General features: G+C 43.3%; 1 protein-coding gene across 1 annotated transcript in view; it reads left to right on the top strand.

The window, feature by feature from the left end:
• Window positions 1–15,314, top strand: part of LOC311239435 (sickle tail protein homolog) — a 149,397-nt gene that overhangs the window by 99,944 nt on the left and 34,139 nt on the right. The window contains 7 exon segments of the mRNA XM_084327740.1: window positions 4,922–5,026; window positions 5,274–5,311; window positions 5,695–5,858; window positions 6,433–6,608; window positions 12,739–12,866; window positions 13,644–13,791; window positions 14,928–15,069. Coding sequence (XP_084183866.1) covers window positions 4,922–5,026; window positions 5,274–5,311; window positions 5,695–5,858; window positions 6,433–6,608; window positions 12,739–12,866; window positions 13,644–13,791; window positions 14,928–15,069 — 901 coding nt within the window.

The raw sequence follows: 15,314 nt of genomic DNA, 5'->3' as shown, positions 1-15,314 counted from the left end.
CTGGCGGGACGTGTCCGGCTGGACGAGGATGGGAGCGGTGGTGAAGCGCCGGCACAGCTCGGCGAAGGCGGAGTCCACTGCGTCGGACCAGACGAAGGGCACGGAAGGCGAGGTGAGTTGGGTGAGGGGCGCCGCGACCAGGCTGTAGTCCCTGATGAAGCGCAGATAAAAGTTGGCAAACCCCAGGAAGTGTTGGAGTTGTTTGACGTTGGTGGGACGGGGCCAGTCGGACACCGCTCTGATCTTCTCGGGGTCCGCCCGGATCTTGCCGCCCTCAATGATGTAGCCGAGGAAGCCGATGGAGGAGACGTGGAACTCACACTTCTCCGCCTTGACGAACAGCTTGTTCTCCAGAAGACGCTGTAGGACCCGGCGGACGTGCTGGACATGCTCCTCCATGGAGCGGGAGAAGATCAGGATGTCGTCTAAGTAGACGAAAACGGAGCGGTGGAGTACGTCACGGAGAACGTCATTGACGAGGGCCTGGAAGACAGCAGGGGCGTTGGTCAGTCCAAAGGGCATTACCTTGTACTCGAAGTGGCCGAGTGGTGTCTTGAAGGCCGTCTTCCACTCGTCTCCCTCCCGCATGCGGACAAGGTGATAGATGTTCCTGAGGTCCAGTTTTGTGAAGATGGTGGCACCTTGCAGGGGCTCAAAAGCAGAGTCGATTAAAGGCAGGGGGTACTTGTTTTTTACCGTGATGTTGTTGAGGCCCCGGTAATCGATACAGGGGCAAAGGGAACGATCCTTCTTGGAAACGAAGAAGAATCCTGCGCCGACAGGAGAGGAGGAGGGGGTGATTATGCCCGAGGCCAAGGATTCGTGGACGTACTTCTCCATTGATTCTCTCTCTGGGCGTGAGAGGTTGAACAGGCGGCTCGCGGGGAGTGGCGCTCCGGGGAGTAAATCAATGGCACAGTCATATTGGCGATGAGGAGGCAGGGAGAGAGCCTGTTTGCTGAAAAGCGCTTTTAAATCATGGTAGGCCGGCGGAATTGCAGACAGATCAATGTTCTCATTGGGGAGGTGCGAACCGGCGCCCTCTAGTGGCGGCCGAGCCGATTGCAGACAAGCGACGTGACAGTGGGCGCTCCAGCTGGTCACCAGGCCGGTAGGCCAATTTATAACGGGATTGTGTAACTTGAGCCAAGGCATGCCCAGGACAATGGGATTGTGGGGAGAGTTGGTAACGTGAAACCGAATATTCTCGCTGTGATTCCCGGATAGCAGAAGGCGGAGGGGTATGGCGTGGCGAGTAATTTGTGTGAGAAGTTTTCCGTTTAACCCCCTGGTGTCACGGGGTATCGGCAGGGCGTCAGTGGCGATGTTGTAACGGGAGACTACCCCGGCGTCGATGAGGTTCTCGTCGGCCCCTGAGTCAACCAGGGCGGATAGCGGGAGCGATTGGTTATTTAGACACAGCATAGCACTGAATAGCATGCTTGGGCCGGAGCTGGGGGCGATATCAAGACTCGAACAGACGCCCAGCGCTACTGTCGAGCCCCGTCGTCTTGGGCGAAGCGAGCATGAGATAACGGAGTGACCTAATTGGCCGCAGTATAGACATGCTCCTGTGGCGAGCCTGTGTCTGCGTTCGCTGGGGGGAAGGCGTAAGCGGTCGAGATCCATGGGCTCGGAGGAACTACTTTCTTCAGCGTGGACGACGCGGCGAGGCGGACCGGGTATAGGTGGACGAGTGGTGCTAGCTTTCTCTCGACGACGTTCCCGAAGACGCATGCCAGTTCCCTGGCCAAATGGATTAGCTCGCCCAGGGAGGTGGGTCTTTCTTTGGACGCAAGCTCGTCTTTTATAGCGTCGCTCAAGCCTTGGCGGAATGCGCCTCGCAACGGTGTGTCCCCCCAGTCGGAGCCGGCGGCGAGGATGTGGATCTCGATAGCGTATTCGCTTACGCTGCGACTTCCCTGGCGGATCAAAAACAAGCCGGAGGCCCCCTCTGAGCCATCTGGAGGGTGGTCAAACACTTTACGCATGTCGTCGACATACTCGGAGTACGAATTGCAGAGGAAGGATTTGTTAAAGTGGAGAGCGGTGGCCCATTTCAACACCGCGCCGGTGAGCAGAGCCGACAGGTAAGCTACCTTAGACCTATCGCTGTGAAACGTGTGAGGTTGCTGTTCGAACACTAACGAGCACTGGAATAAAAAGGCACGGCATTTGGAGACACTTCCGTCGTAACGCTCTGGTGCGGGGACAGGGGGTTCTCTATGCGGGGGACTCGGTGCAGCGGGGGAAGCGGCTGGTAGGGCCTGCTGTGCCAAGTGTGCCTCGATACAGCGGTATTGTGATTCTCGCTCCGCAGAGCCGTGTGCGAGAGCGGTAAGCTGAACAATGAGTCATCCAACGAGTGAGCGAGTTGGTCTACCCGAGCATTCTGGTCGTCGATAATACTCACAGGCTCCCCTTGAAACTTCCTCTTACGTGATGGATGTGTATCCTCCTCCTCGGTTTCGAGTGCAGCTGGTGCTGACATCTTGGTCGTGGTATTCTGTGAGAACTGGGGTCTGGAGCACAGCCCAATTGCTGAACACACGAGAGGAGATAGGAGCGGTTTCAAGGGTGTTTAATTGTCAAATGAGCAACACAGGAATTGGGGGGAATAGAACGAGGTTATGTTCTGTCTTGTGGCTGCCGTGGCGGCAGCGAGCGAGCAAGCGGTCCTTGTGCTTGTCTTGGAAGCTGCTGGGCTGCAGCGGGAGAACAAGTGTTCCTCTTCGGGGACAGGAGACGTCCAGGCAGGGACGGCGGTCCTTTGGGGCACAGGAGAGAACAGGTTAGAGTAGGCAAATACAAGGTTGGAATCCAGCAGAGCTTCAGGCAGAGACGTCGTACCTGGGCAGTGGTAATTAATACCACGACAGCTTCTGGTCAGCGTCGAGGGGTAGAAGTAGTCCCCCCATCAGGGAAGGATTGAGTGCAGCTGTGGAGAGTGGGGTGCCTGACCGCGTGCGAATTAGGGGGATGGAGTACAGCTGGGCGTATGAGGGTAAAGGGAGGGGTGGATGGAGAAGGAGAGGATGAGGAGGAGTGTGCAGTGGATGGAGAGGGGGATGAAGAGGAGCGTGTGGAGGACGTGAGGGGAAAAGGAGGGGGAGTGAAGTAGGCCCGTGCTGTGATTATGACAATATCTCACTTTGTTCCGGTCCCATTTAAAGTTAAACTGTTTTTTGAAGTCTTTCTCCAAGTGGTCACCTACTTCCATAGCTTCAGTTTTATTTAAATTAAGCTTATATCCAGACAGAAACCCATAGTTTGTAATTTCATCGAGTAACTCTGGTAGTGAAATATATATATCTGTAAGATACACTATGATGTCATCCGCGTACAGTGCTAGTTTATGTTCATCTTCCTTTATTGTGAGACCTTTTATCCTCATATTTTTCCTTATGCTTTCGGCTAAGGGTTCTATGCATAAAGCAAATATTTGGGGTGATAATGGGTCCCCTTGTCTTGTCCCCCTTTTTAAAATAAAGTTTGTAGAGAGTGTCCCATTCACTCTTACTCTTGCGTTAGGTTCTTTATATATTCCCTTAATCAATTTAATAAAAGTTTGGTGGAAGCCAAAATTCTCACATACTCCAAATATGAAGGGCCATGACACCCGATCAAAGGCTTTTTCAGCATCTAATGTCAATGTCAGCATTTGTTGCTTTGTTTGTACTGCATAATCAATTATGTTAAGAGTACGCCGCACATTGTCGCTTAAGAGACGATCTTTAACGAATCCTGTTTGGTCCAAGTTAATTATATTAGGTAGTATATGTGAGAGTCTGGTTGCTATAATTGATGTGAATCATTTTTTATCTACATTTAAGAGCGATATTGGTCTATACGATGAACAGTCTGTCGGGTCTTTTCCTTCTTTAGGTATAACAGTAATGATTGCCGAATTCCATGTGTCCGGCCAGTTTCCTGTTTGTAGGATCTCATTAAAAACTCTACATAAGATGGGAGTAACTAGGTATCTAAACTCCCTGTAGAATTCGTAAGTAAATCCATCACTTCCAGGACTTTTTCCCGGTTTACCCTTCTGGATGACCTTTAGGATTTCTGTCTCTACTGTCATTAGATCATAGATCTAATGACAGAAAGGAAGCAAAAGAACAAGCTGTCCTTCTTTTGTTGATAGTTATTGTACATGAGCGCAACATTATTAACCCTTTCACGTGTATGATGATCACACTGGTTTGATTATGGCCAGTGCCTATTGGAAAGTTAAATGATCTTGTGGAATTTAAAACAGCACAATTAATGTATAAAGCAAAAGGTAATGTACTTCCAGGAAACATTCAAGAACTGTTCTTTGATAGAGAACTCAATTGAAAAGTGCTTAGTGTACGCACTACCAGGAGAAGACACTGCATTTACATATGTGGAGTGAAACTGTGGAACAGTCTGAATGTGGTGCTAAAGCAATGTCCAAACATGAGACAATTCAAACTGAATTATAAAGAAATAATTGTCATGAGGTAGTGGTACAGGGATGAGGAAGGGATTTTCACAGGTGTTTACATTTTTATTTGATTTCTTTCATGTTTTACATATATAATTTTTTTGTTTTGCATATATATATATTTGTTTTGTAAGGTTTTAAATTAGTACATTCATTTGAGTAGTGGAAAAGGGATAGGATTACATAAGTGTGTATACTTCTTCCTACTCCTTTTCGAAAATGTAAATTGAGTTATGTTTTGTTTTAATGTTTTTTTTCTTCATTTCATTGCTATAGATCAATGATTTGTCTTTGTTTATAATTGTTTGTATTTACATGTTCGAAATAAAGATTTCAAATCAAATCAAAGCTATAGACTGATAAAATACTAAGACAGAACTTCCCAAAAAAGTCACACCTGACACACACAGTCCCAGCACTTGACACTTGACTGCATGTTGTGTTTTCTAGTGAGCGGATAAAGGCAATGGAGGAGCAGATAGCCAGTCTAGCAGGGCTGGTACAACATGCTCTGGCCGGTGGACCAAACGGGGCTGGGGTCAAAGATATTGCCAGGTATGTATTTTCTCTTCACATTGTCTAACGTATCACCTTTAACCAGGGGTACGTAGGGTCACATTTACTGAAGGAGATGGTGAGCATGTAATTGTAATTGTTTTCTTTCACATTTCTCCTCAAATAGGAAGGTTTTCTATATTGTTTTGTAAAAATAATTATAATAATAATAATAATAATATTTATTATGTAGACCCAGCTGTCAGTTCTGGTTAGTACCTAACTACCTAGCTGTATCTGTTTTCAGTGAGAGTGATGGGAAGACTCTAATCAACAACAGCCCAGGTGAGAAAAGCTTTTTTACCAAGCAACACCTTCATGGTACATCTTGTGTATTCTATATTCAGATAAAATTGTATTGCCTATATTTATGACTTCTACTATTACCATGCCCATACCTGTACCTCCACTCCCCCATGCTTCTGTGACTCCTGCATTTCCCCAAGGGGATCTTATCTTATCTTATCTTTCATTTAGAAATCTCATAGAAGGCGTTAGCTAGTCAAAATGAATGGGGATCAATATTTTCCTATTGCAATGGCTGTTTGGTCAATTAAGACAAGGCTTAGCTTTACTATTTAATTGATTTTAAAATCACTACATCTGAAAATGAAGAAAAACTGTCATAATTTGACAAAAATAAAAACTCTCTTTGCTTTGGCCCTCAGGAGTATCACCTGCTCCTGGTGCTCGGAACCCTGACAGCCGCAGCCCTGCGCCTCTGGCTCTCCAGGCCCCTCCCCACGGGGTGGGGCTGCAGCAGAGCCTGGCCCAGGCCAAGAGGAACGTCTCTGAGCTCCGGCTGCAGCTCAGCCAGCTCAGACAAATACAGGTATTCTTGGCTCATCATAATTTTTATCAAGTACAATTTTTATTTTTATTTTTATTTATTTTTTGCACAAAAACATTAAATACATCAGTTAAATAGTTTTATGTTGTTTAAAAAAAAAATGGTTTTCAATTCAGTTTAGTTTCAGTTAATTTCCAGGATGGGTTTGCCTGTTTCAATTTAGTTTTTATTGTGTAGACATTTTATTTAGTTTTAGTTTAGTTTTTATTACTTTTTTTATTTTTTATTATTATAATATGGGGGTATTTGTCTCCAGAGTGAATACTTCATAGTATGCTCCCTCTGTCTCCAGAGTGAATACTTCATAGTATGCTCCCTCTGTCTCCAGAGTGAATACTTCATAGTATGCTCCCTCTGTCTCCAGAGTGAATACTTCATAGTATGCTCCCTCTGTCTGCTGATTGAATACTTCATAGTATGCTCCCTCTGTCTCCAGAGTGAATACTTCATAGTATGCTCCCTCTGTCTCCAGAGTGAATACATTATCCCTCTGCCTGCAGAGTGAATACGTTATCCCTCTGCCTGCAGAGTGAATACGTTATCCCTCTGTCTGCAGATGGTGAACCAGGAGAGTGTGAGCTCCATGCTGCGGATGGCTGGCCAGGAGATGTTAGGGATGATGTGTGACAGGCTGGTCCAGTATGAGGAGACTGGCTTCAGACAGAGAGCTATGATGGAGGAGGAGAGAATCAACTACCTGGCCATGCAGGAGAGAGTCCTCTTGCAGCTCAGGTAATAATAACACTTACACCACATCTTCCCCCAAGTCTCAAACAAACTACCATTGCTATGGTAAAGGGAGAAAATAGCCTCATTCTTCCAAAACCTCTACATCTTTCATTGGGGTGAATGGGGCCGGTGCTGCTCTAGTATAAAGCGGGGGCCAGTAAGCAGCAATCACGTGACACATTACATGAGGTGGGAGGGGCTTGATTAGTCTCCGTTTGAAAGGTCTCTGGCACAGCGCATTGACTCTTCACATTATTTGAGGCCCTGGGGCTGTGGACATTTTGGAGGACCCCCCTCCTGTTCGCACTATTCACAGTTGTTATTGTGGTGCAATCACATAAATAACTGGAACGATATGTATGCAAAATGTAACACATTTTGACGAACTCCTGGATTGATATACATGGTCAAAAATCCCTCCAAAAGACCACACTAAGACACCAAGACCTTGCGGAACACCATAGAATGCTGTACCAAATGAATGCTGTAATTTGGTATCAAAAACCTTTGAGATTTGGAGACTTCTGTAATAAATGCACATTTCGGCAATTGGATGGTGAGCATTTCTGTTCTAGAAATTGTTCAAACCTGCATGGTTTGCATGGGATTAGCATAATGTGGCCATGTCTGTATTGTGGGTACCCATAGAACCCATTTTCATTCAGATATCTTGAGGTGAGAGGTCAAGGGGCCCCTTTGAAAATGACCATGCCAGTTTTTCCCCAACCTTGGAGCATTATTTAGCCCCTGTCCCAACAAGCTAGCATGACACGGTTGGCACCAATGGGTTCCTAGTTGCATATGATATCAGTACCCAAGCTTTAAAACTGACCCCACTAGAGGGGGCGGTGGGCAAGTAATTTACTTGATGGATGCCTGAACACCGAATATCATCGATATCACCAACTAGCAAGACTAGGTGGAATTAAGTATAACTTGTATTACTGTCTGTTCTGTAAATTAAAAGAAACCTAGCCTTATACATTTGGGACTTTCGTTGCTTTTTCCCTGTTGTACTGAACTCGTACCGAAACATGGCTTCTGTGTTACATATTAGTTCTTGAATCAAGTCAGCTTTAATAACTCCAGTCCAATCAATTAAATATTTGGACTGGGCTTTATCCTTAAATTTACATTTGGATTATGGAGTGGGCCTATACAAAAAATGGTGTCCCATAATCTCAACTGGCGCAGTTACCAAAATAACGTTTTAGCCTTCTCAGCATTCACACACTTGCTAAAATAACTGTACAGCACATTGACTGATTTAACTGCAGCTCCTCAAATAGATTTGGGTAGCATCTTATGGATGTATGATGAACGTGAAGACATACAACGTTGCCTAATTATAGCAATTAGTTAATACAAATTAACGATAACGTGATCTAGTATGATTGGGGATTCAAGGGAGATCATAGCAGATTCCTGCATTTATCAAGCCTTTTATGGCATAGGAGTGAGGATTACATTGGTCCATTAGATCTAGAATGCACTAGAAAGTATACAATTTGTCAGAGGGATAGAGGCTCAATGAAAGATAGAGAGAGAGGGAGGGAAAGAAGGAAAGGTGGGGGGGAGGAATCTAGCAGAACTCTACATTCTAAAGACCATTTGGTTGGTTAATAACCCTGATTTTAAGCTACTAAACTATTAGCCCAAGGTCATTTTCTCAGCCTGTCTTATACTGTAGGTGTAGGAGATGAGAAAGGCTATCTTGAGCTAAAAGTCTTCTGACTATTTTGAGGATACTGTATATATTTTAATCTTCCCACAACCTACTTTTGGGCCCAAGGACTACAGAGACCCTCCACCATCTCACTCAATAATACATCAGACATGACATTTATCTTTTTTTTTTTCTTTAGCCATGAAAGTAACATTTTGGACATACTATGATACAAATATAAGTATGGGCTTCAGAGTGATGCATGTAAATAAAAAACATAATTACTATAATCTACTAACATAATTGCTAGTGTTACCCAGCTTAATAGTTGGGTTTCCTTTTTATAACACAATAAAGTTGATTGATTGAATTAGCCCTCATGACATACTGCACACAGTATACTGTAGTACATAACCCCATGGAAAGATACATTACCCAGATATGCTAAATATGGGACTGGCTTCTTGCCAGAACATGTCTAAAGCTATACTGTGTATGTATGCTAATGCAGTGTTTTGGGTGTGGGTTGGGACCCAAATTATTTTCTCAAAGTGTATTATTTCAAAGCCCTCTTAAGTCCTTGGAAAAATCAATAAAACACTGTGGGTAACAGTGTTGCAATCTAAAAGCAGGTCCTCTTAACCTACACTATAATTAGATATATCTTTTGTCAGTTTTGGGTCAAAAGAATCAATCCCTATAGGATTTTGCAGATTTCTTTGTGTGTTTTTGTTTGTTTTTTTGCAGTAAAATTGCGGGAATTGGCATAAATTGCAGGAGTTGGCAAAAATGTCAAGTCGAGGACAATTCAGAGGGGTTCTCTTTCTTCATAGTGTAATTTCCATTGGAACCTGAATGTGTGATGCTATGACGTGCAGGGGAGTGCGACGATTGGGGTTATGGGAAATGTGGTCTTATCGTGAGAATTAGGCTACCGGATTTGGACATTTAATGCAGAGAAATCTCTGTAATTTAGCTCAATTACAAGCCGTGCAAATATTGGAGAGTTTGGTTAAATGAATTATTTTCTGGAGCGGCTGAAGAATATTCAGAAAATGTGGGTCTTCTGTGAGTAAGCAGTAATATGGACAGACTGTGTGGAAGTTAGGGGTGATTTTAATTAATTTGTAGTTCATTTAATTCCGAAAGTGAAGTTCTGCAAACTTTTGCCACAAAAAGGTTGTCATATTCAAACTATGAAGACACCATTGAGAATCAATGCACTAGTGTTTGAAAAAAGCATTAGGCCTACAGTTTCTGTTTACATTTTTATTTGAAAGTTGACTGACCCCCAACTAGTGGGAGGTGGACTTGTATTGTAAAGTTGACTTTACAATCTCAGTTTGTAGATACTCATTGAATGTGTTTGCATGTAGTATTCCGCATACCAGTTAATATCCCGATAAAGGTCTTATTTGGGATAAGCTCTTTTATGCATTCCTGTATTATGAATACACTGAATATTCTGTTTATTCATGGGACCAGAACATACACAGATCACAACAAAAACCGCAGTAAACAGAGAAATCTGTTGGAGATCCTACATAGATACATATAGTGCAGATATAACAATATAAAGTTATCCTATTGTGTTTCCATGTAGTATCATTCTCCAAGCCATGTGTGTGCCTTGACTCCAACCCTAATATTCCCATTGTCTTTTTGCATTGACTGGCACCTCAATTGTCCCTTTTACTGCGATATGCAATATTATAGAATCATTATAATAGAGGGAAAAGAACAGATAGTTATGCAACGTTTTTTTTTGCGTTGCTATTGTGTATTTTCTTTTAAGAACAAACAACAATCTGTTGAAGAGAACGTTAACGGCATGTTACCTTATGTACTGTATCTACCAGTGTTAGAGTCACTAAATATCGAGTCTCGAGTCCCCAGTGTTTGAGTCCGAGTCCAAGTCCGAGTCACCAAAGAAGAGCCCGAGTCGAGTCCCCATTACCCTAGTCCGAGTCCAAGTCATCAAGGTTGAGTCCACTCCACTCTGGCAGTCAAAGAGCTGACATACAAATAAAAAGGTCTACATTAAACATAAATGACACAGCGGTCACCGTTTCCAAGGGGGTTTATTTACTTTGTGACACAATAGCCAAACAAATGCACTAGCCACCAATATATTATGCCAAATGATTAGGGCTTATTACAAAAAAAGTATAACTGTATTTATCAATTAACAAGTCGGAGTCCTCGTCTGCACCTTCCGAGTCCGAATGCAGTCAATGCTCGAGTCCAAGTCCAAGTCTGAGTCATCAGTGCTCAAGTCCAAGTCGAGTCACGAGTCCTGAAAATCAGTCAGAGTCCTGGCCTCGAGTACAACACTGGTATCTACAATCTACTTGCTCCTTTTTTTATCCTGAGGACGCTATAGATGTGTGCTGTGTGGCGGTTTTATGGGAAACATGCTGTGATTTGTTTTCATATTAGGATGTCCCCCATACTTTCCCACACTTTTCTTCCCATATTTGGACCCTTATGTGGGCGTGTGGCAGCTTGCTGTGGGGCTTAGCTGTGTCCTTCATTAAACTGTCAGGAGGAGACATAGGACTTTCATACTGGCACTGTAACCACTGAACAGTCCTACCAATGTCTGTGAACATTAACTCCAAAGTTGGTCAATAGAAAATCATTTGAGAGTTAAAATGTGATGGTGTTTCCCTGTTAAAAGTTATTGGAGTGATTTATCTATCTATCTATCTATCTATCTATCTATCTATCTATCTATCTATCTATCTATCTATCTATCTATCTATCTATCTATCTATCTATCTATCTATCTATCTATCTATCTATCTATCTATCTATCTATCTATCTATCTATCTATCTATCTATCTATCTATCTATCTATCTATCTATCTATCTATCTATCTATCTATCTATCTATCTCTATCTGTCTGTCTGTCTGTCTGTCTGTCCATCTGTCTGTCTGTCTGTATGTCTGTCTGTCCAGTCCACCTCTCTGTCTATCGATCTGTCTCTCTGTCCACCTGTTTGTCCAACTGTCTGTTTTTCTACCCGTCTGTCAGTCTGTCTGTCTGTCAGTCTGTCAGTCTATAGCTACAGTAGGTTCCATTCTGCTTAGTTCAGTTTCTTGAAATTGACCTGGATCCAAAAACAGAATCCCTGAAGACAACAAGAGGAAAATTGACACGATGAAAAACACTTATAACATAATCCCAAAAGGCAACAAGATGAAAAACACTTATGACAGAATCCCCAAAGGCAGCTAGATGAAAATCAACAAGATGAAAAGCATTTCTAACAGAATCCCAGAAGGCAACAGGATGAAAATCCAGAAGATAAAAACAATTATAACAGATTCCTCGAAGGCAACAAGATGAAAATTGACAGAATGAAAAACACTTACAGCAGAATCCCAAAAGGCAACAAGATTTGAAAAACACTGCAATGTTCAAAATACAGGCTGTATGTGGTTGGCTGGGAAACACCTTGTGTGCCTCTGTGTGGTAGAATATTTTCAGTTGATTACACACCCATGCACACACACACACACACACACACACACACACACACACACACACACACACACACACACACACACACACACACACACACACACACACACACACACACACACGGATGCAAAATGCTCAGGCTTTCTCAGCAGATATAGTCCAACCGGTTTTCTTGACACTGTCTCGTCTGTTCTCTTGGTATTCTTAGAAAATGTTGGTATTTGGCAATACACAGCATAGCAAACATTGAACGGATAGTTTTTCCTCAGTGATAATGTGTATGTAATTACAAAGTACTAATGCCACAGCCTACAGATGTCAACAGACAGACAGACACTGTCAAACAGGTTTCTGTTCTGGCTCAGCTCCTCTCTTGGCTTAAAGTCACTTCTAATTGTAACTGTGTTGATGAGGTGTTAGGGGGGGGGATACAATTAATTTAATTTGGACCAATTTCCCTTTTTAGAACCGTATGTCTCATATATCAACACATAGCAACTGTTGTCTCTTCCATTGTCATGTACAAAACAATGGTTGCTATGTTACAGGCAGCCATGCTGGAAGAAAAATAACTACTGTACACAAACATTCAGTGAAAGGCTTCTATTGCTGGTCTAGATCAAATTATTCCCAACAGGAGATGACCTCATCCTCAAACCTAATCTTTGCTGCCATCTTATGTTTATATATGGTTACTACATAAGAGCGTCAACCCTCCCCTCCCCCTATATAATACATTATGCTCAAAGACTGAAGTTGTTGTAGTATGTAAAGTGTATCTGCTAATTATTTAACTCTCTTTTTCTGTTTCTCTATCTTTATCTCGCTCTGTCCATCTCGCTCTTTTGTCTCTGTATCTCTCCCTTTCTCTCTCTCTCCCTTTCTCTCTCTCGCTCTCTCTCTCTCGCTCTCTCTCTCTCTCTCTCTCTCTCTCGCTCTCTCCCTCCCTCTGTCTCTTTCACTGTGTTTCTCTCTCAGGGACTTGGAGGAGTATGTGGACTGTCTAAAGAGAGACTCTTCTGGTCAGCTGTCCGTCACTCTGAAGGACGTGGAGCAGGGAGCGGTGAACCTGAGGAGAGTTGGAGAAGCACTGGCCGCGCTTAAAGGTGAGAGTCTCATTCATCCCAGTGACTCGGCTTTCTCATTCCAAACTATTAAATATCTTTATAGAGATGTCAAGGAATACTTTGACATTTAAAATGTTAGATTTTAGATATACGTGTGACATTCAGCTCAAATGTAATGTTGGCATTGTTAGCATTCCCTTATTGACATCATAATCCACCAGCTGGAACTGGGTACTAGCTACTACATAGTATTACAGCAGCCATTGTAGCCTGTGTTTTCTCAAATGTTTTCCGCATATTATCATTATTCAAGGACAAGGAGTATTGTCTCCCACTCATTTACCATAGTATTCTTTTTACCTCCTGACTTAGGAAAGTCCATTTCTTCTCTTCTCTCTCTCTCTCTCTCTCTCTCTCTCTCTCTCTCTCTCTCTCTCTCTCTCTCTCTCTCTCTCCACCTCCACCTCTTCTCTCTCTCTCCATATCCTATATCTCTCTCTATCCCTCGCCTCTCATCCACCCTTTCTCTCTCTCCCCATATCCTATATCTCTCCCTCTCTCACTCCTCTCCTCCATCTCTTCTCTCTCTCCATATCCTTCATATATCTCTCTCCGTATCCTCTCTCTCTCCCCCTCTCCCTCTCTCTCTCTCCTCCACCTCTTCTCTCTCTCTCCATATCCTTCATATCTCTCCATATCCTCTCTCTCTCCCCCCATCTCTCTCTCTCTCTCCCCCTCTATCTCTCTTTCTCTCTCTCCCTCTCTCTCTCTCTTCTTTCCCACCATATACTTCCTCTCTCTCTCTCCTCCTCTCAGGTGAGTTCCCAGAGCTGCAGTTGAAGATGCGCTCTGTGCTGCGGGTGGAGGTGGAGGCGGTGTGCTTCCTGAAGGAGGAGCCTCATAAGATGGACAATATGCTGAAGAGGGTTAAAGCCCTGACCGAGGCACTCAGCGCACTGCGCAGGTATGTATGAACCCCTGGGAAAGCTGTTGCTTGGTTGTTTGACTCTTTACTTGGCCAGCAGGCAGGCAGGTAGGTAGGTAGGTAGGTAGGTAGGTAGATAGGTAGGTACAGTAGGTAGGTACGATAGGTAGGTAGGTACAGTAGGTAGGTAGGTAGGTAGGTAGGTAGGTAGATAGATAGATAGATAGATAGATAGATAGATAGATAGATAGATAGATAGATAGATAGATAGATAGATAGATAGATAGATAGGTAGGTAGGTAGGTAGGTAGGTAGGTAGGTAGGTAGGTAGGTAGGTAGGTAGGTAGGTAGGTAGGTAGGTAATATAATAATCAACTGTATTTGTATAGCACTTTTCATACAGAAGTTGCAGTTCAAAGTGCTTCACAACAGTAAAAAAATACAGGCATAAGCGAGCATAAAAAAGATAGAGAGGTAAGGTAAATCACAGTGTTTCAGGATCTAGCATCCCAATAGGCCTTTCTGTTTACAGTTTCATTCAGTAATACAAATAATAAAAATAGAATAGACAGAGTAAAAACAAAGTGCGATTGGATTCAGTTAAAAAATAGGCACAAAAATATAAAATTGAATGGACATACAACAGGGTATTTAACATACAACAGAGCAGTGCATCAGTAAGAAGTAAAAAGTGTTCAATTTTGAATTACAACAGAGCAGTGCTCTTAAAATTACAGTGCATAGAACCGACACATGAATTTGATAGGAAGTGTATAAACGTAGGGTAAGAATAGTGCAGGTAAAGTACAATTTGTGTCAGGATATCCCTGATGTTTCATTTAAATGCCTGAGCAAAGAGAGGTAGGCCGGTCATTTGGACAGACAGATGGATCGATGGATGGACAAACCATTGGTCAATAAGTGGGTGGTTGGTTGTTTGGTAGTTGGTTGGCTAGTTGGTCGATGAGTTGGTTGGTTGGTTGGTTGGTTGGTTGGTTGGTTGGTTGGTTGGTTGGTTGGTTGGTTGGTTGGTTGGTTGATTGATTTGAAAGTATAAATTATGTTGTCACTTATAAAGAGTTCTAAAATAACTAAAGCAATTGTGCAACGTACGGTATTATAGCTTCTCAGTCTGCGTGACTGACCTGCGTCTCTGTTGTCTCTGCTCTCTCCAGGTGTGTGTCAGAAAGCCACCCCCACCTCCCTGAGTCTGTGGAACCCCAGGGTTCCCCTAAACCACAGCCCCGCTCCTCAGTAAGACCCTCTGTCCCCAGCATCCCTGCCTCCTACGGACGAGACTCACCCACTGTGGCTAAGGTACAGATTTGGATCATATTTTGTAACCTTTTTAATATACCTTGTTATTACCTCATGCCATGGAGTTGGCAGGAGGTTAAGTGTTGTTGATTTCATTTGCCATGCCTGCTCTCCTATAGTTGTAGCATGTGCCACAGTTTATAAATAAAGTTGTGTTATTGTCGTACTCGATATGCACGACTATGCTTGCACCTCATGGTACCAAAGCACCTCAAAGGCACTAAAAAACAAATTACAAACATCTC

This window comes from Notolepis coatsorum (assembly GCF_963971535.1).
Source record: "Notolepis coatsorum genome assembly, chromosome: 13".
Taxonomy (NCBI): domain Eukaryota; kingdom Metazoa; phylum Chordata; class Actinopteri; order Aulopiformes; family Paralepididae; genus Notolepis; species Notolepis coatsorum.
The sequence above is the reverse complement of the archived record's forward strand: the minus strand, read 5'-3'. Positions and strand labels throughout refer to the sequence as shown.